Source organism: Ostrinia nubilalis, chromosome 10 (assembly GCF_963855985.1).
Source record: "Ostrinia nubilalis chromosome 10, ilOstNubi1.1, whole genome shotgun sequence".
In the NCBI taxonomy this organism is placed as follows: Eukaryota; Metazoa; Arthropoda; class Insecta; order Lepidoptera; family Crambidae; genus Ostrinia; species Ostrinia nubilalis.
In genome coordinates, this window is record NC_087097.1 from 6,705,374 (window position 1) to 6,728,630 (window position 23,257).

A 23,257-nucleotide genomic window follows, 5' to 3' on the forward strand; every position below is an offset into this window, starting at 1 on the left:
GTATTGTAATGTAATTATGTCGAATGTTGGAAAGATTTAGGTGCTGAAATTACTACATACCTATGGCTGAAGATGAGCGACTTTAAACATCTATCGAATTCTTCTGAAACTTTTAGGTCAGTATTGTACTATCGTGCATCGTGTCGCGTGTTCGTGTGAGTTACATTTTGGAGTGACGTGATTGCAAAACGTTCACGCTTGCTACTCGTACACCAGACAGTTTGAAATATTGACGCTTTTGTATTTTACTGCACGCTCACCACCAGCCATTCCTGTCTTTCCAACATTAGATAGTGTGTGATGTTATTACGTGTTATTGATAACTTTTCAGTTGTTATAGATATTTCATTTTAAGGCCATTTCTAAAATTACAACATGCTGAAAACTTTATGGAAAATACCTAAATCCAATTGCCTTGAAACTTATTACTTAACTGTATTAGATATTGAATAAATAATAACTTAGCCCGTGATAAACCAGATAAATACAGTATCATTAAAGGTATAAAACGTTTTCGTATATCGATGTCAAGCCTATCATTAACTGGACTTCATAATGACTGATCGATACACTAGCTAGGTCGTATCAATTATTATGGTTCCAGAAGAGAGTTAAAAGTGCCTTTGTGTGTAGTTTACTCGACCACCACAGCTGACAAATGACGTCCAACCGCGCATTCTACCAGGTGTACACTGGCGTGTATTATCACATGTATTCAATACCCCCACTAGTGTGCCGAAGGCCGTCACAGTTAATAATTGATCGATTTCAGGTACAACCCCTCAAGCCACCAATGGTCACATGGACATTCCCGTCTTTCGGACGGAAGAGGGCAGATATCTTGCTAAGTGTAAGCATTTACGCGAACTTTTTAACTAAGTTTTAAAATAATTTAAAATGAACGTAGCGAATGTTAAAGACTCTCATGACGCGGACAACGTTCTTGCAGCTCTCGGCGATCCTTTGATTAAAGGTCTGACCGAAGTGGCAAACGCAAAGCCTAAAGATCCGGTCGCGTTCCTTGCAAGTTTCCTACACAACTTTCCTGACCATGAAAAGCCTCATTTAGGTACGCAGGTGAGCCAACAATGTATTCTTTACTGTTATTGAAATGCAGTGATTTGATCACTTAGTGCATGAAAAAAAATTAAAACACCACTGGGACCTTTGTGAACAGGAATCAAAAGTGTTCGTAGCGCGTCAGATGGCTGAGGTAGAGAACAATGATGCTCCGCCTTCACAGCCACCGGAGCCAGAAGTTCCTGTGATCACCGACAAGCGAACTGGGACTCGGACGGCGACGCGGCACCGGCCCATCGACGTCGTAACCGTGGACCCACAGCCAGAGATCAGCCCTGATGGCCCCGAGGCTGCTTTCAGCAGTGCCAATAGAGTAAGTGCTCAAAATTTTCTTAATATTAATAGTTAAAATTTTGGAAGCAGTGTATTAAAAATCGGGGAAATATTCGGAGTCTTGAAGTAGGCAGTAAGTAGGTACAACAGTTTTTTATTTTTGCAGGACGAGCATGGACAGTCGATGCTGCACTTCGCAGCTGCAAGAACGCATACCAGGAACGCCTTATTCCAACTTCTCCAAGAATCGGACGTCAGTTTGGGCTACAGGGACGAGTTGTACCGAACAGCAAGAGACGTGTCTATTCAGGCTAATGTGCCAGAAAACACGGCTGAGATAGATAGGTGGGTCGTCCACTTGGCCGCCAGGGGTAAGTCGAGAGCTTGTGACAACCCTTAGTAAATTTAAGTCCTAACTGAATTTCATAAAAACTAATGGGCAAGTGCAGGCACCGTCGATTTTAGAGTGGGGGGATGCTCCCTCAAATATATCTTTCGACTGAAAATGAATCATCGTTTTCTTCGCATAAATAAATAATAAGTGTTTCTTGAGAAATACAAATCGATAACATAGTACATATTCAACTTCAGGCGTTTCAGTAATTTTTCATAGACACCTGACGGTCTCTCAGCCAGTACAAAGAAAAAGTACCTATTAAACATTCAGACCCTACTCTATTTTATAACTACTTTTTTTCAGGGAACAAAGAGAAAATAATGGAGCTTTTATTGGAAGGATACGACCACATTTTGGATGTAGTGGACGAGGAAGGGATGCCAATAATGGAAGTAATCACTCAACGGCGTGACACTGAAATGGGAAGCCTGCTTGCTTCGATACCTACCTTCGAGGTAAATGTTTTTATACTTACATAAAACAACGTGGTGTTAGCTCAACGTCATCATCATCTCAGCCATAGTTAGTTACACCATTTATAACTCAAGAACGGCTTGATAGATTTTGATAAAATTTGGTATACTACTTTTTACCCAACAACTGCCCAAAAAATAAGGGTGATGTTTTTATTGTATCTAATAAACTGCGGGTAGCCCACGACGCAGTACCATCTCAATGGTAACAATCATTGTCTATTAGGCGATACGAATTTCGCCGAGCCATTTGCTGCCTCAGTGGTCAATGCCTTCACCTGCCTTGTACAATTTTATTTTATTCTCCGTTGTTTATATCTCAAGGAATCACGGGAATCCCTTCACGGAGCGATCAGACGAGGCGACCTGTCGGCTGTCGAGGAACTGCTCTCGGCTGAGGGTGGCAGGACCCTCGCTAGGGGACAGAACACCTTCGGCAGAACGGCAATGCACATAGCCGTGCTGGCCCAGCACGAGGATATCGTGGCTTACTTGGCGCAATCCTTCCCGGAATTGCTGAGGATAGGGGACAATGTAAGTCTTTGATTTAATGCTAATGAATCTTATGTAGTTTTAGGGGAATCGTATACTATAATATTATAAATGCGAAAGTAACTCTGTCTGTCGTGCTTTCACGCCTAAACCACTGAACCGATTTCGATGAAATTTGGCATAGAGATAGTTATAGTCCCGGGAAAGGACATAGGATAGTTTTTATCCCGGTTTTTGAAACAGGGACGCGCGCGATAAAGTATTTCTGTAACAGACAAAATTCAACGCGGGCGAAGCCGCAGGCGGGAAGCTAGTTTTTAACTAAATACTTTTTAACTAAATTATTTTATTGGATACGAGTTTGTTATTAGTTTTGCTATCCACTTTATCTTTAAAAGCAACCATTTACACGCCGGTAACGTGATGGTGAAGTTCGGTAATCAGTACCAAATCAGTTACAAAGCACACTGGTAATGCGTGGTAGGGCGTGGCTCGAGGCGAGGGTGTCATTAATGCTGTTTGGGTGTGATTGATAATGGTGTGGGTGTAAGCGATTATAATTATAGGCCCAAAAATACATCGAAAATTACTTAGAATTTCCAAATTAGAATACAGTGGATTCTACATTCGGAAAAGTTAAAACGCCGCAACTAAATACTGAAAAAATTTGTTATCAATAGTCATAATTTCAGGTCACCCTATAAAAAATACTTAAGAATGGAATTGGGTTCAATGAGGGCTATCGTTTATATACTTAACAGTTGGCACCCCTGGCGATTGACAGGACCTTACTCTACAGTGGCGCCATCTTGATGAGTGCAAATGCGATAGTCCTCCTACCACTTTAGCGCTCACAAGTTGGTGCCACTGTCTTCGCTACTAGCAAGTGACAGGACCTTACTCTACAGTGGCGCTAACTGGTGAGCGCTAAAACGATAGCCCCCTCATTAGGTTACGAAACGTGACGAAACTCAACCAACATTTTCTTAATTCCAGTTGGAACGCACACCACTACATTACGCGATGGGAGTAGAGAAGATAGAGTCACTGAGCAGAGTACTAATACGGGCAGGGGCCAAGCGTGTCCTGAAAGACCTGAAGGGGCGTCAGCCCACGTACTACTTTATGAACAAATCCGACATACTACGGCTCAAGGAAGAGGAGGAAGCTTACTGAAAGAAGTGATAAGATCGACATCTCTATGCAGCCATAGTGTAACAATTCAGCACCCTTAGAAAACAAAAAAAAAACAGGAATTTTGCTCTGGATGAATGGATAGCGATGAATGACTAGAAAACGCTTTTTACGCACCTATTGCAATATAATTTTATTTTGGTGTAAAATTGAAACTTTAGATCTCGTGTGCCGAATGTTTAAACGTAGTATTTGTGAATTTTCTATCGTATTATTCGACTTTATACTTGACGGGACCCTGTTAAAGAAAATTTATTCTAGATTTAGAAATAAAAAATCAGATAAAGTTAAAACAGTCTGTTTTATTTTGTCTAAACACGTTCATATCCTAATAACAACCGTGATAATAATAAATTGAACTACAACAAAACGTTAATCTAAAAATGAAAATTTAATCTAAAATACACGTAACTGCCGAGAAATAACAGCGATATCATACAACATGGTAGGAATTTAAACATAAAAAATATACGTAGGTATTACCGAAATTGAAAAATTATGGATTTGTATAAGTTTGTCCCCATAGACGTTGGAGAATCTTCTAAAACGTCAAGTGGGAGACTGCCATGGGATTGGGTTTATGTACATCTGTGACACCGATCCCCGCATACCTGGTACCAACGAAATAAAAGGCATCAGAAAAAAATCGGATGTATAAGTACATCAACGTAAATAAAACTTAGCATTAAAGATTATATCGCGTTGCCTATAAAATATCTGCATTGAACATAATTATCAGACACGACAAGCGTCATGCAATGCAATTAAAATATTTTAAACCTTAGTTAGTGCTAAGATTTATCACAGATTTATTTCCATGATATCCGAAGCTATAATTAGATCCTATCTAATGGGTTTTATGAAAAGTAACGCTCCATTGTTATTCCCGTATGGATTTTGTACCAACCAGTCACGATTGACCACTGACCACCACCGTGATCCGAAGAATGCGGCGCGGGTTCGAACCCCGCCGCCGCGCGCCGCTCGGCTAAATATTGTGGTGTGAACACTCATAACACAAGCATATTTAGCTTACCACGAGTGGGTTGCAGTCAGTCGCGGTACGCGAGCTTCGACCTTCACTGCACCGATTCCTCTACTGTTAGAAACTATCCTGTCCCTCATACAAGGATATCATAAAGAACTTACTGAGCTCGCCCTGGTTGAGAGGCACGGGCAGCGGCTTGTTCTTGCTAGTCCGCAGCCAGTCGCGGTACGCGCGCTCGCCCTTCGACCGCCGGCGCTCCTCCTCGATCGCCTGCCGCGCCGCTCGGCGCTCTTCGCGGGTCTTCATCGCTACGGATAAACAAATATTTCGATATTACTAAATGTTAGTATTATATTCTGAAAACGAGAAATAACTTGCCCAACGCCATTTAATAGCCAGAGACTTAGGTAGGATTAGGAAGCCTAGGCCTCTACTCACATTTTATCTCCTCCTCCTTCTTCCTGATCCAATCGTTGAGCTTCTCTTCCTTCTCCCTCTCGCGTTTAGTCCGCTCTCGCTCCAGCCGCTCGTTGTCCCGGTACTGGCGCATGATCTCGTCGGCGCGCCGGCGCTCCATCTGCGCGCGCTTGCGCTCCATCCAGCGCCGGAAAGATTCTTCACGCTGCTGCTGTGACGTCACCGGCGCCGTTTGTTGCTTCATCTTCTCCTGCCGTAGCTTGTCTTTTTTCTGAGAACAAGGATTGAAAATAAAATTTAATGAAAATGCACGAGAGATAGGTATAACAAATAAATTATGACACTTGAAACTGTCCTACTCACCTCTTGTTCTTTCCGCGCTAACCACTGCTTGAAAGCGTCCTGCTTCTTTTTCTCATTTCGCTCGCGCTCCTCCTTAGCCGTCGTGGTGGTAGAGATCGATGCAACCGATAACCTGAACGTGTCAGCTCCGTCCTCGCGATAAGTACGACTGTAGCGAGGAGTCTCCTCTTCTGCATTTTGATCGTTATTAATTTTGATGTTTTCTGTCAAACGGCACGACTTCCTTTTGACGCTACCCGATGAATCGCTATCGCGTCCGCTCAGAAACGGAGTAGAATTGCTCCGGTAGCTACTGTGTGGGTGTGGTGTCACGTCATCAATGCATGAATCTGTCTGCAGTGACGTCACCGAATGTGTCGCCTCGACTGTCTCAATGTAAATCGCCGGATTGATGTACCTGGTCTTGCTCTTCCTGGAGCCCAAGGACTCCGAATCACTATGATACTGAACATTCTCGCCTGCTCCGTCAAATACATGATTAGAATTTTTAGTTAGCAAATCCCATTCGGGCTTGTTCCGTGCGCTATCTCCAAAGTTTCCCCTGTCGAAGTGGCTCGCCATTTCTTTAAAATATTTCCATAACTAAGTAAAAGCAACCAAACAAATTCTCAGCTATAAGTATACGCTACAATATCAATGCTAAAATAAATGTAAAAAATATATGAGTGAAAGCTTAACGGCTGTCAAATTATCTTACTCAAAGAATGTCATGTCAATTTCGTTACGATTTCGAACAATTTTCTTTGCGGCCAGTTAGATTTTATCGTAGCCAAAAACACGCCAAAAATGTCTTTCATGACGTCACAGAGGCACGACTCTAGGGGGGCTAACCGGGGCGCCTATCCCGAGCGGCATATGGCCAAATGGAACGAACCCGGCGCCAAATGGAACCAACCCGGCGCTCTGTGAAAATGCGCCACAATAAAATTTATGGCCCGAAAATTCGTAGATGACCCTGACGCATGAAGTCGTTTACAATGTCGCTTACAGTATATCACAAATCGTAAAGATTTCCTGTACGAATTCCACATACACGAATGTAATGTAATTAGTCCATACCACAGAATAAGTAATAGTACAGGTACAGAAGGATTACTCCGCAAGACGATTTAAATAAATGCGAGTCTTGCTACGACGCGATACAGTGGAATTCAGCTCGCACAGCACTACGTACCTACAATTTTATTCACCTACAAGTTTTGTCTCTTTCTATCGCGTGCCTCTGAACTCTTCTTAAGCTGTTAGGGTTGCTGTCTAGTGAAAAAATAATTAATCTACTTATTTGTAATGAGGTACGTATGTAGGTAAGTATGCATTCATTATGGAAAACCTTCATGGTAGGTTAGGTTCCTAAGAATTATTGTATACTATCCTAAGAATTATTGATTACCTACATGGCCAACATACCTTTCAGCATCTTTGGAAAGCGAAAAAAAAAGATAAATCCGGTAGATTACTTTTCGAATTTAAACACCCGAACGCCGCACAATATTTCTTTCTCTTTATGTCCATTTTTAAATAATACTTCGATCATAGAATAATAATCATACTACTACAACGCACGCCACGCGCCAGCGTCCTGACGAGCGCGCGCGTGACACTCGACCAAAGACTACTATTATATACACTCGACTGATATAATACCCGCCGGCGGGGCGCTTCGCTGTAGGTAATTATCGGATGTACCGCGCGGAGTGAGCCAGGCCTGTCCATACTGGATAGCAGTGGTGCTGGAGGCGTATTTTTGTTACAAATTCGTCGTTACTATACGAAAAGATTGTAACCTTTTAAAACAAGCATCGCCAATTTAGATGCCTACTTTTCTGAATCTTCAGTAGGTACATAAAAAGACAAAGTTCTCTAGAAAGTAGAAAGTTTTGAACAGTGAAATAAAAGACATAAATTACACATTCATAAAAATGTATTTTAATGTTATTGACATAGGGTACATATTTAAATAAATGTTGACTAACAGCCAATCAATATCACTTTTAAAGTAGATGGGAATCGTCAACCTCGATCTTTACAGGCACTTTATAACTGAAATTTTCTAGAAATAAATTAGGTCCATTCATTAATCTTAAAGGGAACTGCATTAAGTATCTAATAAGAATATGCCAATATATTATGCACTTAAATTAAGATCTAATTATGAGAAGTTTTGGAATCACTGTCATAGAAAAAAAATGTAGTGTTATAGCAAGTTGACCTAGCACTAGTCGCATTCTGATCAGATAAAAGAAGTTCATTCGTCAACACAAAACAAAGTTAAGACCTGTGGTAACCACAAATTGGCTGACCGTGTACAAATTTTAATCCTAACAGTCAGTCTCATGATATCGTTAATATGTTGTCATCCTATCACCTTGCTATAAGCACTACATGACAAAATGTTCCATTCTTATTCACCAGATGAAGTAAAGGCCTACTGGGTAAAGCTTCTTATTTACAAATTTAAAGGCGTAAGGCATTAATAAAATTAAATTTACTTAAATGTTTCTCCATTAGAAAACTGCACTGGCAAATACTGAGACTGAGGTATAGCACTCAGCAGAGCTACCCACCCACGAGAATTTTATTGATTTTTATCAAGAAAACATGTCACTGCCTAATAGCCTAAAGTAGCCTAATGCCCGTTTTCACCTTCAATCCCAAACTTTTAAGTGACGCCTATGGTAAAACACATAATATGATTTTTTTTCCATAGGGCTCACTAAAAATTAGGAATTGATGGTAAAAACGGGCATAAATGCCACAAAAAGGAGAGAAGTAAAGCTTGTGCGTCCTTTTTTTATCGACGGTCGCGCTAGGTCAACTCTTGTTTAGGCATGAACTGGAAGTATGAAAAACGATTCACTATTCAAAGCTGAATTTAAAGAAGCAGAATAATTAGAATAAGTAAATTTTTGGTGCCCTATCATTCACAAAAAATGTTACATAGCGCGTGTCGTGTCGTCTGTGAAACAGAACTGCTCCGACCGGTTCCGGTACTTTGTGTCCATGAGCGATGTTTTTATGTGTAAGCTCAAGTAGCCCTTTGTACTTTACTTCTGTGCCGTTTATTTTGTGGCGCACCCTTGAGACAAGCTGATAGAGAATACAGGCCAGTTGGATTATTTCTTATTGGAGAATAAGAGGTGATGTTGAATTGAAACATCAGACAATAACTATAGTCAAGATATTTAGCACCTAAGTACAATTTCAGTTACAAAATCCAATGCAATAACTTGCACATAAAGTCGAAAGTAAAAAAGCAGCTAGCTATCTCATTTAGTGAATAAAAATGGAACGCGATAGCATCAATTACTCTTAAGTCCACGAGGAATTATTCTTACAACTGCATGTGACTAAAATACTAATTGCGATAGAGGAGGCCTAGTATAGTGATTCGGCGTTAGACGAACGCGGCTTCTTGATCTTCTCGAGGTTTTTGATGACAATGTCGTGAAGTGAGCAGTAGCGGTTGCGGATCTCGCACATCACCAGCCATAGTGAAAGATACTCTTTTTCGTCCAATTCCTAGAAAAAAAAATAATCTTGTAAAAATGGATGAATTGATGTCATAACATAAGAGTTAATAGTAAGTCAATGTTTAATCTGAATGTCCCTACAGGATAATATAGCCAGACCCCACAATTTGTTAATCAACTGGTTAAAATTCTGGCACTATGCAAAAAAGTACATAATTACAGATGTAAGATTATTTTATTACATCACTAGCTTCGTTTATGCTCAGAATGCCAACTTCTCAAAATGCCAACCGCTCGCAAAAAGACAACTTCTCAGAATGCCAACTTCTCGAAATGCCAACTTCGCGAAATGCCAACTTCTCAAAATGCCAACTTCTCGAAATGCCAACTTCTCGAAATGACAACTTCTCATAATGACAACTTACAATTATAATGAATGCAGGAGCAGTGAATGCTACCACAAATAATAAAAATAATTAAAAAGTCCATATATTTACAATATCTCAATATCTTTATTTGTTACTATACAATCAATCAATACACTAGGGTCGTATCGCATCAATCTCTCATCTCAAATGTCTATTGATTGACATACACATAAAATGAGATAAACAAAAACCAGGTACGGTCTGTAACAGCAAAACAATTATTTTACTACATAAATTAACACATTACAAGGGCGATATAATTTTGACAAGTATAACTTGTGCATTTTTTAAAACTACCCTCATAACGTATCATTATTTTCGCCATACACTATTTTATGATTTAAAGTGTACTGTGACCTTATCTGGCTTTTGTTTATCCGATTTTGACAATGATTGTAACAATTATATAGGTGTATGTCATTCAATCGACATTTGAGATGAGAGATTGATGCGATACGACCCTAGTGTATTGATTGATTGTATAGTAACAAATAAAGATATTGAGATAATGTAAATATATGGACTTTTTAATTATTTTTATTATTTGTGGTAGCATTCACTGCTCCTGCATTCATTATTGTAAGTTGTCATTATGAGAAGTTGTCATTTCGAGAAGTTGGCATTTCGAGAAGTTGTCATTTTGAGAAGTTGGCATTTCGCGAAGTTGGCATTTCGAGAAGTTGGCATTCTGCGAAGTTGTCATTTTGCGAGCGGTTGGCATTTTGAGAAGTTGGCATTCTGAGCATAAACGACTAGCTTTCCGCCCGCGGCTTCGCCCGCGTGGAATTTTGTCTGTCACAGAAAAACTTTATCGCGCGCGTCCCTGTTTCAAAAACCGGGATAAAAACTATCCTATGTTCTTTCCCGGGACTCAAACTATCTCTATGCCAAATTTCATCAAAATCGGTTGCGAGGTTTAAGCGGGAAAGCGTAACAGACAGACAGACAGACAGAGTTACTTTCGCATTTATAATATTAGTTGGGATTTAGGACTTGATGATTGTGATTTATATTTTGATGGTTTGGATCTTTATTTAAAAAATAAAATACTTACTCTGACTGCTCTCCTGTAATCGTCAATATGTGGGTATTTGGCAACTTTCGACAAAATCTTTGCTCTCGAAATAAAATATCTTGAGATTTGGTCAAAAAATGCAGCCGCCTCTGACTCCACCGACTGAATCTCTGCGAGTGTGTCCTCTTGTATTGATACACCAAAGTTGTTTCCGTCTTCAATTTTGGGAATCATGAAGGAGATCCACATTTTCAGCTGCAAATTGGAAAAAGCAATAATGTTAGTGAGCATCAATAAATTCTGGACTTCCTCTTCAGTAGTTAAAAACATGGCAGTCTCCTTTTCGTTGTTAAATAGTAGTATTTTGTGGCCCATAGCACCAAAATGGCTTTATAATCCCTATAAAATTGATTGAGCAATATTATAACAAACTATAACCCTAAAATAGTAAACAAATCGTAATGCTGAACACCACACCAATAGCAAATGGGAACTGGATAGGATTTTAGCAAGATATCTTAGATTGCAAAGTAATGAGATACAAAATCTCCAATTTATCCTAATATATTTAGATTTAACAGTTAATATATTTAGATTTAACAGTTGATCAGTCTATTGGAGAGGACACCACATTTCTTGAAACAAAAATCATGTACTAACTAGATTAGAATCTTCAACAAGTTCTCTGATGTGAGGCTTGACAAGATGTATGAGGTCACTGAGTGGTTTGTTGCATGGTACTGTGCCGTTGGGCAGGGAGTACACCCGTGTGCCTTCTACAGTAGTGTTGCTGGACACTTCGGAGGAGTCCACTCGTGGGCGCTTAGCATTTGGTTCATTAGCTGAAGAAGCAGGAGGCGGAACTGGAATGTTTAGATCCTGAAAACAGAGGTTTGTTTCTCATTCTCATAAATATAAACATTTATATCAAGTATTTGAACAACACAATTATGATTATTGTTAAAGTAATCTTTAGTAAGTAGGTACCTGATGCACATCAGCTAAGTCGCGGCTTTGGAAATTTGATTTCTCTAGTAATTCATTCAATTTCACTATTTTTTCTGGAAATCCTTTGATTATTAAATGTTCAGCCTTCTGCTTCAGAGAGTCTTTGTATTCTTGGACCTGAAATAATGCACAGGCAACAATTATGGTGAAATAATATCTGAATCATTATCGGAAACCATTATCCCCATGGCCGCTATTGAGGTTATGTTGACCATGGCCAAATTATGTTGTTGCCGAGTCAATAATAGGCATGTTTATCCCATAGAACAATCAAAAATTTTATGAAACATGAAACACTAGACTATTAAATACTAATTCATTGTAATACAACAGAAAAATCTAAGGTCAAGCACACTAATCATCATACGTTACATACTACGTCAAACAAAGTAAAAATTGTAAGTAGGTAGAAGAATAATACACACTTTTACCTTTAACGCAACGTCTGTCATTGTTTTAGAGATTAATTACTATACTTTAATTATTATAAACCGAATTAATTGATTTCTGGAGAAATGACAAACGTTTCACTTAAATTCGCGACTCCCAACAACTCGTGTGCGAATGAGTGAATGAACAATAATGGAACGGTTATGTGAATGAACGAATGTCATTAAAACGAATGAGTCGTAGATTGAGAAAGAAATGTGTAATCGAAAAAAACGCGTTCCTTTATCATTTTCGTAAGTAAAATCTAATTCAAACAAAATAATTTACCTTAACCAACGTCTCCTCTAAACTGGAGTCAGATGCCATTTTAAGAATAATTTATTTCATTAGCCCCGTTTCCCGTCGTATTTTGACAACATAATGTCGTTTTACTTTTTAATTTTTCATTCTTTTTGTACTTTTCCGACGACCAACCGGAGATAGAAAAGGACTTTTTTCGCGCCGAATTAATTAAAGAAATATAATATCATAAACACAGACGCCGACTTAGTTACTTACTTAGATTAATAAAGTTACTTACCAATTAATTACACGTCACAATTAATTACCTTTTAACTTAAAGTTAATCAATTGAATGTTCAATTGAATTATTATTTTATGAGCGGCCCTTGGTTTTCAATGTCAGATTTGACACTTAAGTGTCAAGTTTGTGTGTTTCTTATTCCAGCTGATCTACAATGTTTAGAATAATCGATCTTATTAGTAAGGCCATAAGAATTACTTTATTCGAATTCGTATTATTTTATTTTAGTAAAGCACATTTTAAAGCAGTCAGTAAGCAAATGTTACTGCTATCGTAGCCCTCTAGCCATCGTTATTCTTAATTTATTTAGGAACTTGAATTAAATAAGTTAATTCTAAAAAAACAATTTCCAACACATACTTTTTTAATGTAATAGATAGGTTAATAATATGTCATTCCGATTTAATTTTGTTGGTGACGCAGACGTCGACGATGAAAAAGGTAAAAAATATCATTTTTATAAAAACAAATTACCTACTCATACAAAAAAAAAACGCTGAATGAAACAAATGCGAGTGCATCAGTGCAGTGGCAGTGGTTTTAAAAATGTCCCGGCTCGCATCTGTTTTATTGTCAACAAACCTAACTCTTAAAATTATTAAAAGTAATTGTCATTTAAGAAGTTTCTTACATGGTGTGAATTGTAAGCATATAGATTTTATTGATAAACCCACTCTAAATTACCTACCTATCCAATAAGTAAGAAGGTGAAATTATTTATTAATAATATGATTTAAATTACCTACTTAAATGTGAATAATTTAGGTACTTTCATAATAACACTTAGTCTTATTTTTATAGCAAATTCGCACTTATATACAACTGTTTAAGATATCACTTGGTTTAGCTTGATGACGTAATAATGTTACTTATTTTTTACATTAGTTGAAAAAAAAGAAGATAATATTAAATGGCAGGAGTGTGAAGAAGTTATGCCATCTAAACAACTCAAGGATTTTGATGAAATGGTGAAACATGCTAACATGTTTACTTGTGGAGACATAGAGATCGGTCATATAAATGTAAATGAAGCTATAGCTAACATGAGTTTGGAAAACGCTTCAAAACTAGCAGAAGAAGAAAATAGCGATCTGGTAACTGGTATATACGAAGGTATGATACTTAATAGTGTTGGCTTTAGTGATTTTATCGTGTGTTTTACATGTTATAGTAATTAGTACATACCTACATAATAAGTACATTACATTTTAGGTGGCCTTAAAATTTGGGAGTGTACAAAAGACATGCTTGAGTATTTAGCAGACAATGAAAGTAAAATTATATTGAGAGACAAGAAGGTTTTGGACCTGGGATGTGGGGCTGGTATATTGGGTATATACTCCTTTCTAAAAGGATCAAAAGTAACATTCCAAGATTATGTAAGTATCATAATGATAGATAAATAAATAAAATTTTATTGTTACTAATATTATTAATGTTATTAAAATGGTCTTAACTATTACAGAATAGAGAAGTCTTGGAATATGTCACAATACCTAATGTTATTTTGAATATCGAAGAAGAAGATGCATGGGAACAAGAATTGAAGAAATGTAACTTCTTTTCGGGCGATTGGAGTTCTTTTAATAAGAAACTTGGTGATGATGACAAGTTTGACATTATTCTTACTTCAGAGACGATTTATAATGAAGATAACTATGAAAAACTAACAAATCTATTCATAAAGAGACTTAAGGAGGATGGTGTTGTTTATGTAGCTGCAAAGACATGTTATTTTGGTGTAGGGGGTGGCATAAGGCAATTTGAAAGTTCAATCAATAGTAATAAATCTCTTGATTGTGAAGTCTGTTGGAAAAACACTCATGGCATTCAGAGAGAAATATTAAAAATAACGCGAAAATTATAATAAACCATTTATTAACTAAAATAATTGTGTACTTATTTGAATGGAAGACATTTACCCGTGTTTAAATCGATCTTAATATAATAATATGTGATTTAAGGAGACAACCTTTCGTAAACCCATCCCTCGTCGCCTTGATGCAGTAGTTTTCCATCTACATTTTCTCCGTCCCGAAGCTTTCTGAATTTTATTCTGTCATGCAAGCGATCCCGCTGACCTTGCCAAAACTCCACAGCTCGTGGTATTATTATGTATCCACCCCTAGAAAATAAAGTTGGAAATATATAAACATTATACAACACTTATAATAACTATAAACAATATCAAAACAAAATTTATACTGTTATTTCATTAAATTAAATATGTCACCAAAATTCAGGTTTCGGAACTTCTTTTCCAGGTATCATGTATTCTGCTTCCAACACAGCTTCACGTTCACATAGAATATCTCTGGATTCTATAGGTGTACTTTGGTAGCTTGCACATGCTGCTATTTGACTGGGTACAGGTCTTGAATGGAAGTATTTTGTAGATTCCTCTTCAGGAAGCTTTTCAATATGGCCCTCGATTCTTACAGATCTATTCAGGATTTCCCAATAAAATGTAGCCGCAACATTTGGATTATCACTCTGGAAAAACAATTAATTAGTGTATCTACCTTATCCCAAAAATATAAATATCAACTGGTATTAATATAAATTATTTATAATGTCAGTAGATAAAACTAGTATTTACCATTTCTTTGGCTTTTCTACTGCCATGATTGGTAAAAAACTTAAATCCATCTTTGCCATAACCTTTACATAAAACAAAGCGTGCCGAAGGGTATCCATCTCTACAAAAATAGAAATAGAAGTTAATATTTAAGGTAGGTTCAGCTTAAAGTTTAAATAGAGAACAAACATCTTGATCCCACACTAAAAGCTCAATCAAGATATAAAAAATAAAGTCACCCATCCACCACACTCAGGCAAAAATACGAAAATTTTACTTCAGGACCGATGATCTGGTGAAGGTCACGGGAGGTGCCTGGGTGCGGGTTGCGCAGGACCGGTCTTTGTGGAAATCTATAAGGGAGGCTTTTGTCTAGCAGTGAACGTCATTCGAACGAACGAACCTAAACGTTACCAATGCAGGACTATTAATTAATTACTTACCAGTAAGTTAATTAATTGAGGAAAACGTGATGCTAAATTAGTTGTGAGGATTGTACTGAGTTCAGATTAGACAACTATTGTAAGACTGTGAGTTGACTAAATTATGTAATGAGAACAATGTAATACCTACTATTAACTGCTGATAAGAGACTGTAAACCGAACCATTATAATCTTATCTAATATTTTCATGTGTTTGTTATAATAGTTATTTACTTATTTTATTTGCTATTCAAGTATAACTTAAAACATTTTCCTGGATCCTTGACATACCTTGTAGCTGTTGCCAGGCACATAGCATTAGGTTCAAGAATCTCTTTACGACCACAAGCTTCTTCAAACCAGGCTTTAAACTGCCCGAATGGTTCTTTGGCAACTAAATGTTTTTCCAAAAAGGTTTCATTTTTATCCTTATACCTAATTCTCATACCTAAAACAAAGGTTAAAACACATAACGTTAAACTTATTGCGTAACTTTAAAAACTAAGACATAACATGTACACTTAAAGTATATTTATTTTATTTTATTTATATTTTATGGCTGAAATTACTATCAAGAAAATAATATTCCTTATAACCTTTCATATTAAATGTAATTTATTTAACTCCTATAAAGGAAATTTAGTTAAGTGCTCAAGTATTTAAATACCAATGAAATATTTTTGAATTACATACCTCCAATGTCGATACTCATTTTGTGATATAAGTTGAAGTTGGAACTCCTCAGATTCGTAAATAAAAATATGAAACGGTTTAATCCCATATGTTAACACTTGTAAAAATATAGTTAAAATACTCTTACTGGAAAAATAATTGAAGAACTATCTACAAATTCACGTTCTATGCATATCAAAACACTGACGAAATTGATCAATGAATGTGAGATGTTTTCTTCAGTGATAGGGATGTACGCACGAGTTCAATTGAACATTCAATTATCCCACTTATTTGAGTTTTTATTTTTAAGTCTCTTTATTCACAATAACCTCAGTTTTAAATAAAATATCAACCGTATTTTTATCACACTAATAAATTATTATAAACAATTTTATAGATTTTGAGGATTCTTCACTTTTCAACAAGTATTGCCACCGAAATAAATAAATTACAATAGTGACATGACATTTTTATTTTTGACTGCTGAAATCGTGAAATCGATCGATCGAATTCATTGAATAAAATTCACTGATGGTGGTTGTGGTTGTTGTTGTGAGTTTGTGACGTGACGTGACGCGTGTGACAACGAAACTGAACGAGTGTGGAAAGCCCACAACGTCAAAAGTTTATTGAAATAATTTGTAAATCTTTAACATAACCATGGATCCAGAAGTATTAAAAGAGAGGATGCATACTGCCGATGTAATGAAAAATATAGACTTCTTAACCTTTGTTGGTTTATTCCTTGTTGCTTTAACCGCGTGTAAGTACAATAATTCACTTTAAGATTAAAAACAGTTTTTGGACAACATTACATTATTTTTAAGTAACCATTCCAGTCATGTAGACTGTAGCTAGCTATGTAGACAGTAGTCCTGCAATAGAATATAGTCGTACTTATCTCAATATTGGTCTGGTTTTCATGTGTTAATTTTTCAACTTGTTCTAGTTTGCTGGTGGCTCTATAATAAACGATATCCTCGAAGATGCATTCTACTGACGGGTCTCTCAGATTCCGGGAAAACATTGATTTATGTTAGACTTGCTTATACACAGTATAGGCAAACATTCACATCAATGTGCGAAAACACAGAAGAGTATTTGACACCGGCCCTCCCTGTAAGCTTGATTTTAATTAGAATTTTCATTGTCTTACATTTTTTATTAGTATTCCTAAATTGATTATGTTAATCTGTATTTTTCAGCATTCAATGCTTCTTGTGGACTTGCCTGGACAAGAGAGGCTGAGGAATAAATTCTTCGATCAATACAAAAACAAAGCAAAGGGCATCGTCTTCGTAGTTGACTCGGTTACTATACAGAAAGAAATTAGGGATGCTGCTGAGTATGTATTTAATTAAATTATATTTTATTTTAATGTTTCTAGACAATTTAGGAACAACAATTTGGACTACAATTTATATTTAAGAAAGGTGTTTATGTTTACAAAATGGTCTTGTATGGTGGTACAGTAAACTTCTTAATTAACAGTCCAACTGTTCTTTCTTAAAAATTGCAAAATGTAGTTTAAAAGTTTAAAATTTAAATGGGAACTTACTTGGGCCCAACCTTAGTAACTACTACTTGTTTCTAAAAATTCTAAGTTATGCCTAATAAGTGTTGTCATTCTTTTTCCAGGTATTTGTACACAATCCTTGCTGACCCAATCGTGCAACTTTACAATCCGCCGCTATTGATCCTCTGCAACAAACAGGACCAGCCTCTTGCTAAAGGCAGCCAGGTCATCAAGGGCTTATTGGAAAAGGAAATGTATGTCATTTAGTTATTTAATTTTTTAGTGTCAAGAGTTGCATCTCAAACTAATTTGAAAGTTTATCCAATTCTATGTACATATGTCAATTGGAATAAGCAGTCGCAGTGGGCAAGCGAAAGGTCGTGGGTTCAATTCCCGCTATAGGCAGTTCGATTTTTTCAAGATATTTATTATGTCATTTTTCTAAATATTTTTCTAGTATTTTTTTAACCATGATTAAGCTAGGCGGTGTAAATAATATGTTACTTTACATAAAACTAAACAGCTTGCTTGTTTTGTTACAGAAACCTGGTGCGTGTAACCAAGTCAAACCAACTGAAATCAGTAGACCCAGCAGAAACGAATACCGCTGTATTTTTGGGCAAACAAGGCAAAGATTTTCAGTTCTCTCATCTGAACTGCAAGGTTGATGTAGCTGAATGTTCGGCGAACACTGGTAATGAACGTGACTATGCTGACTTAAAAATGCTGAAAGAATGGATCGACTGTCTCTAAATGCAATGCATTTTCATAACCAAGCCATGTTATTGAAATTATAACCAACTTATTTAGATGATCTCAAACATCGTAATAAAACTAACATGGCCTAGTCGAGTGTTATTGGCGATACCTTATTGACTATTAAATTACAAAAATAGTTTTTTATAAAAGAACTATTTTACATTAATAGTTCTTTGTGAAAGAACTATTTTGGTTAAGTGAAAGACCAATGTAATCCAGTATCATATTTGTAGTCTTTTAAAAGACTGTTTTTAAACATTTTTAATCCTTCTCTGAAGTTCTCTGTATTATATACTTGGTGTTATATTTACTCAAACGACATTTAGTTGTTTCCTATCTCCAGTACTAAAGTCAGATAATTTATATTAATTAGTCATAAAATTGCATTTATCCAAATGGAAAGTGCCAACCATGTAATCCAGTATGATATTGTAGTGTATTTTTAACAATTTTACATACTTTTCTGAATTATACTATAAATAGGGAGGTAGGAACTGTATTGATTGTTGTAGGTACATCACCATACATACAAAAAAAAAACAATTGAAACATTTTAGGCGCTCTTGTCGCTGAAAGCGATCTCCTCGAGATAACCGTATCTATTACTACCAGCAACAACTTGGTAAAATGCCAACCTTTTTATCCAATAAGATATTGTAGTCTTTTTAAGTATTATAAATACTTTTCTGCATTATAATAGTCGGATGTTAATGGTTTGTGATTAATTAATAAGTGATGAAAGGTGACTGTTTATGAATGTCTTACCGAATTTACTTATTATGTTTTGCTCATTAAGTTTTTCAATGAATAAAGCTTTTTCTACAAAAAATAAAGATAATTTTATTATGCTAAGTTTTAAAACGTCCTCATAAAGCTAGGACCTGCATGTAAGGCCTTGTCTAGGAGGGTGAATTCGCCGCGAATGTCTTCGCGCGAACACGAGCGTATGTATGATGAGATTTACGCGCGAATTTTCAACTCGCGCGTCTTGTGTACGCAATGTATTGGTATCTCGCCAACGCGCGTATGATCCTACGTGCGTAGGATTCGCGGCGAATTCGCCCTCCAGGACTCAGGACAAGGCCTAGGTTTCCTAAGATAAACACAGTTTTGGACAAAATAAATGTCAACTGGCCAACAAAAAAAAAATACGCACGCGCACAAAAAAGCGCACTCTCGCGGATGTTACGGACTATTAAATGTCGAAAGATGAGGTTTTCTTTACCCACTTGCTTTAAAAATCTAAATTATCAATATGTAGTGCGTTTCTCCAGCGAGAGATGGCGCTATGCTTTCGGAAAACGAGAGCTTTTAAAGCTTTGGAAGCTGATGATTTAAGTCCTGCAGGTTGCCACAAAATTTTGAATTTCCGTAAGGTCGGTTTGTTAATAAAAAAAATACAGTTACAATTTTAGGTTCAATGGTTGACTGGCAGAGAAATTTACTTACAAGTTTATTGTAAACTTGTACATAAATTAAATACACCTATAAAATCATCGTACAAATGAAGTTTTTTTTAGCACAAACGTAATTATATTTGATATTTTTATCGATAAATGCTTTCGGACATTCGTCATTCGCACATGCGTATGTAAACCTAAACTTAAACTTAACTTTATTTTAAACTATGCCTCTGTTATAATAATAATCAAATTTCCAGGTGCTCTTCAATGAACACAAGCAGTAAGCACCCTCTATAAAAAGTAGAAGTAAATGCACCTACTTTTAACTATTAAATTACCCTTGCATGACTCATCGATACGTCAAGATCATTGCCAATATTGATTTATTTATTAACTTAATTGTTCCTTTTGAATATTCATAAAAATCGATTCAATAGATAGACCCTTAGAAATGGGGTTTCGAATTGTGTCCTTTCATGATGTATGTAAAAGAAGGGTTAAAAAAATACAAGTGCACAAATATGCATATTCATGATTTGTTAATTTAACACAATATTGTGGGGTTATTTTTTACGATAACTACTTCCATACGTTTTCTGGCACTGCAAACAGGCACAATAGGTAGAGCTTTTCTAACTAAACTTATTACCTACTTACCTGCCTAATTATGTAAGCTTAGGATAGTCTTAAGAATAAACCCTAGTGGTTTTTATAGGCTATCGATATAATATAATGTACTGTGTTTTTTTTTTTCAATGATAAGTAAATAAAAAAAAATTAAGCTAGACAAATAACGAAATTAATATTAACAGTTCCTGTCACTATTCTAACGATTTTTCTTCTTCTTCTTATTACTTCTTCATCACAAGTTGTCGAATGCAAAAATCTCAATCTCTTCATATGAGTTAGTAAGCAGGTCGTAAAATTCCCACGGCAAAAGGATTGCGCGGGCGCCTCCCACGGTCAGCGGGCAGGCTTGAATGGGTTAACCCATCACCTGCACAATACGAGGCTCATAGATGACAATGTAGAGACTTGGAGATGTCCGCATTGTATTTTACATCATTCACATTGACATTGCAGGGTTGATTGTCCATCAGTTACTGTTTCGTACTTAACTAAAAAAAATGCTCCCATGTGAACAGCGTAAGATTTACTTAGCTATTGGAATAGAAAGAACGTAAAGTTAGGGAAGGTTGTGAATGAAATAAAAAAGAGCTCCCTACATCATTCCATAATAAACAATTTCGAACTAATTATAAGTACTGATAACACAAATACCTACTTAAATTTTTCGTCATAAAATATTATTACGAATCGAAAAAGTTTCTTTTTAGCACGAGTCGGCAGCTTGCGTGGCGAATTGCTAATTATTTTAATCAAGGATTAATCGAATTCCTGCTTGAGATAAAGAAGATTACCCGCCCGTCGTCGCATGTCACTCGTATTACAAATAGGAGCTTTTACACCAGCCGATCGAAAGCTACCTTAAAATAGGCCCTACATCCCAAGCCTCCACAGGATTGAAACCTCTGGCTTCGCGGGTTATTGATAATACGAAAACAGACATTTTATCGTCTTAATATGCTCTACATTTCCACATAGTAAAAATAAGTAAGTAATGTCTGGTTTTGCTTTTTATTTCATATTGTCATTGTATTGCTTAGGACATTGTCCTGTTTTGTATACGTAATAAAATAAATAAATAAATAAATAAGTAGATTGAAAAAGTTACAGAATAATTTAATTTTTATAACAATTTTATTTTACACCTTTTGTAACGGACAAAAGGTGTTAAAACCTAGTTTTATGGCTACGTTTCTCTACATTCGTCATTCTCGCGTGGCCGTGGTCTTTAAGTGTAAATCCACCTTATGCTGCTAAAATACGATCATCTTGCGGCATCGCGGCTTGCAAACACCGCGGTGTGTGGTCCGACTTAAAATCATTTCAATATTAAGTATCGACAAATATCAACTCATTACGCAAATTATGCAGAATGCTTCTCATCGAATATCTTAGAACAGATTTCGTCAGAAATTATGCTGCATATCGGACGAATTAAAAGCAAATTAAGATAAGCAAACTTAAAGCTCGGCTTTAACTATTTTAATTTATTAACTAAAGTTTGCAATTAACTAGCAATTAATGTTATTGGGTTATCCAATGTTTGAGTGCCTATTTCATTTATAAGTGTAAATACCTACGTAAGTTAAGTTCGTTCGTACCTTAAGTTAAGTTAAGTTCTTTCTTAGATTTAAGCCATCAATGGTGATCCACTGGTGACCAAAATTAAGGCGGCAATTCCAATTTACAAATTGCATACTTACCATTGTAATAACTCTATGCGTAAACTGTAACTTGTAGAGTAGGTACTTATGTCATCCTATACTTGTCTGTATACCAAACACGATATTGCTCGAAACTGCTTAATTGGCTATTAACAACTCAGCTCACGCAAAACCTAATTAGACCCAACACGCAAAGATGTCAAATAAGTTAATAGAAATGTCTATCATACTTAGGTACTGTGTTGATATGTAACATGTTATAGACACGAGCTTCCTAAAGAGGTACGATGCAAGAAAAGTGGTACCCAATTGTATTACATATTTATAGCATATGAGGCGTACATCAAAAAGCAATGTAGTGGGCACATCAAAAGCGCCGCGGAATGACGGTTTGCCCCACAAAATGTCACTGCGCAGGTACCGACAAAGGACCGGCCAGAGGTCGGGAATCCAAGGACCGCCACGCTTATTTGAAAGTTGCTTATGTACTTAATCGGTTAATTGCACACTTTTAACGAGTTTATTAATACGATTACGTTTTTTACACTTTTTCCTATTGGGGAGTGATGTTGTGTTTTTTAAGCAAAGTTAAATCCAACGCAGGAAAAGTTAAGTGCTCTACAAGGTAGCGTGACTACATTCTTATCGCACCAGACGAAATTTTCATGAGGTATCCTAATTTACTTACAAAATAAATCATAAAACTTAATACCTGTAAGCTTATATTGTCATCAATTAGTTTTCTTTGGCATGTGGGTAATTAAAACTAGTGCCTTTTATCATAGCCTCAAAAAATCGATATGATTCCAATAAAACGATTGCACATCAGATAATTGCTGGCCAATTGCATTGTAGCGATCTACCAGTATGAAGGCTAGCTTGTATGAGGAGCTGGCTAGTCGGCACCGCCTACAATCTGCGACCTTGCCGCGGCCCTACCATTGGTCAGCAAATATGGCTCACATTGCCGCGTTTTTCAGCTGGTGGGTGTAATTGCAAGGCACGTTAACTACCCAGAATCATAATAAGTCATTAATAATG

General features: G+C 36.5%; 6 protein-coding genes across 14 annotated transcripts; 3 read left to right on the forward strand and 3 right to left on the reverse strand.

The window, feature by feature from the left end:
- Positions 1-29: 29 nt before the first annotated feature.
- Positions 30-4,202, forward strand: LOC135075739 (uncharacterized). 2 transcript variants are annotated; one of them, XM_063970206.1, is made up of 8 exons: positions 30-116; positions 773-850; positions 950-1,077; positions 1,178-1,393; positions 1,520-1,724; positions 2,054-2,205; positions 2,548-2,757; positions 3,712-4,202. In XM_063970206.1, exons 2-8 carry the CDS (start codon positions 802-804, stop codon positions 3,889-3,891), a joined length of 1,140 nt encoding a protein of 379 aa, XP_063826276.1. In that variant the 5' UTR covers positions 30-116; positions 773-801; the 3' UTR covers positions 3,892-4,202. The 2 variants fall into 2 exon arrangements, with proteins under 2 accessions (XP_063826276.1, XP_063826277.1); XM_063970207.1 differs by lacking the exons at positions 30-116; positions 773-850 and having other exon boundaries at positions 982-1,069.
- On the reverse strand, positions 4,192-6,382 carry LOC135075742 (uncharacterized). Its single transcript, XM_063970210.1, has 4 exons — positions 5,678-6,382; positions 5,336-5,585; positions 5,059-5,205; positions 4,192-4,520 (listed from the first exon to the last, which is right to left on the reverse strand). Exons 1-4 carry the CDS (start codon positions 6,236-6,238, stop codon positions 4,459-4,461), a joined length of 1,020 nt encoding a protein of 339 aa, XP_063826280.1. The 5' UTR covers positions 6,239-6,382; the 3' UTR covers positions 4,192-4,458.
- Positions 6,383-7,580: 1,198 nt separating this feature from the next.
- LOC135075752 (proteasome activator complex subunit 3) lies at positions 7,581-12,424 on the reverse strand. 3 transcript variants are annotated; one of them, XM_063970225.1, is made up of 5 exons: positions 12,316-12,424; positions 11,578-11,715; positions 11,251-11,469; positions 10,630-10,845; positions 7,581-9,196 (listed from the first exon to the last, which is right to left on the reverse strand). In XM_063970225.1, the coding sequence occupies exons 1-5, from the start codon at positions 12,352-12,354 to the stop codon at positions 9,053-9,055; spliced, it is 756 nt and encodes a 251-aa protein (XP_063826295.1). In that variant the 5' UTR covers positions 12,355-12,424; the 3' UTR covers positions 7,581-9,052. The 3 variants fall into 3 exon arrangements, with proteins under 3 accessions (XP_063826295.1, XP_063826296.1, XP_063826297.1); XM_063970226.1 differs by lacking the exon at positions 12,316-12,424 and adding an exon at positions 12,024-12,150; XM_063970227.1 differs by lacking the exon at positions 12,316-12,424 and adding an exon at positions 12,030-12,149.
- LOC135075748 (histidine protein methyltransferase 1 homolog) lies at positions 12,206-14,453 on the forward strand. Of its 6 annotated transcripts, none has more exons than XM_063970217.1 (5): positions 12,206-12,281; positions 12,995-13,012; positions 13,457-13,684; positions 13,784-13,950; positions 14,037-14,453. In XM_063970217.1, exons 1-5 carry the CDS (start codon positions 12,206-12,208, stop codon positions 14,436-14,438), a joined length of 891 nt encoding a protein of 296 aa, XP_063826287.1. In that variant the 3' UTR covers positions 14,439-14,453. The 6 variants fall into 6 exon arrangements, with proteins under 6 accessions (XP_063826287.1, XP_063826289.1, XP_063826290.1 ...); XM_063970219.1 differs by lacking the exon at positions 12,206-12,281 and adding an exon at positions 12,510-12,750; XM_063970220.1 differs by lacking the exons at positions 12,206-12,281; positions 12,995-13,012 and adding an exon at positions 12,510-12,750.
- Positions 14,433-16,468, reverse strand: LOC135075750 (pyridoxine/pyridoxamine 5'-phosphate oxidase-like). Its single transcript, XM_063970222.1, has 5 exons — positions 16,266-16,468; positions 15,864-16,020; positions 15,171-15,270; positions 14,805-15,064; positions 14,433-14,696 (listed from the first exon to the last, which is right to left on the reverse strand). The coding sequence occupies exons 1-5, from the start codon at positions 16,351-16,353 to the stop codon at positions 14,531-14,533; spliced, it is 771 nt and encodes a 256-aa protein (XP_063826292.1). The 5' UTR covers positions 16,354-16,468; the 3' UTR covers positions 14,433-14,530.
- A 275-nt stretch (positions 16,469-16,743) lies between these two features.
- LOC135075751 (signal recognition particle receptor subunit beta) lies at positions 16,744-19,360 on the forward strand. The gene is made up of 5 exons (XM_063970224.1): positions 16,744-17,010; positions 17,197-17,366; positions 17,453-17,592; positions 17,886-18,017; positions 18,306-19,360. The coding sequence occupies exons 1-5, from the start codon at positions 16,908-16,910 to the stop codon at positions 18,514-18,516; spliced, it is 756 nt and encodes a 251-aa protein (XP_063826294.1). The 5' UTR covers positions 16,744-16,907; the 3' UTR covers positions 18,517-19,360.
- Positions 19,361-23,257: the final 3,897 nt, after the last annotated feature.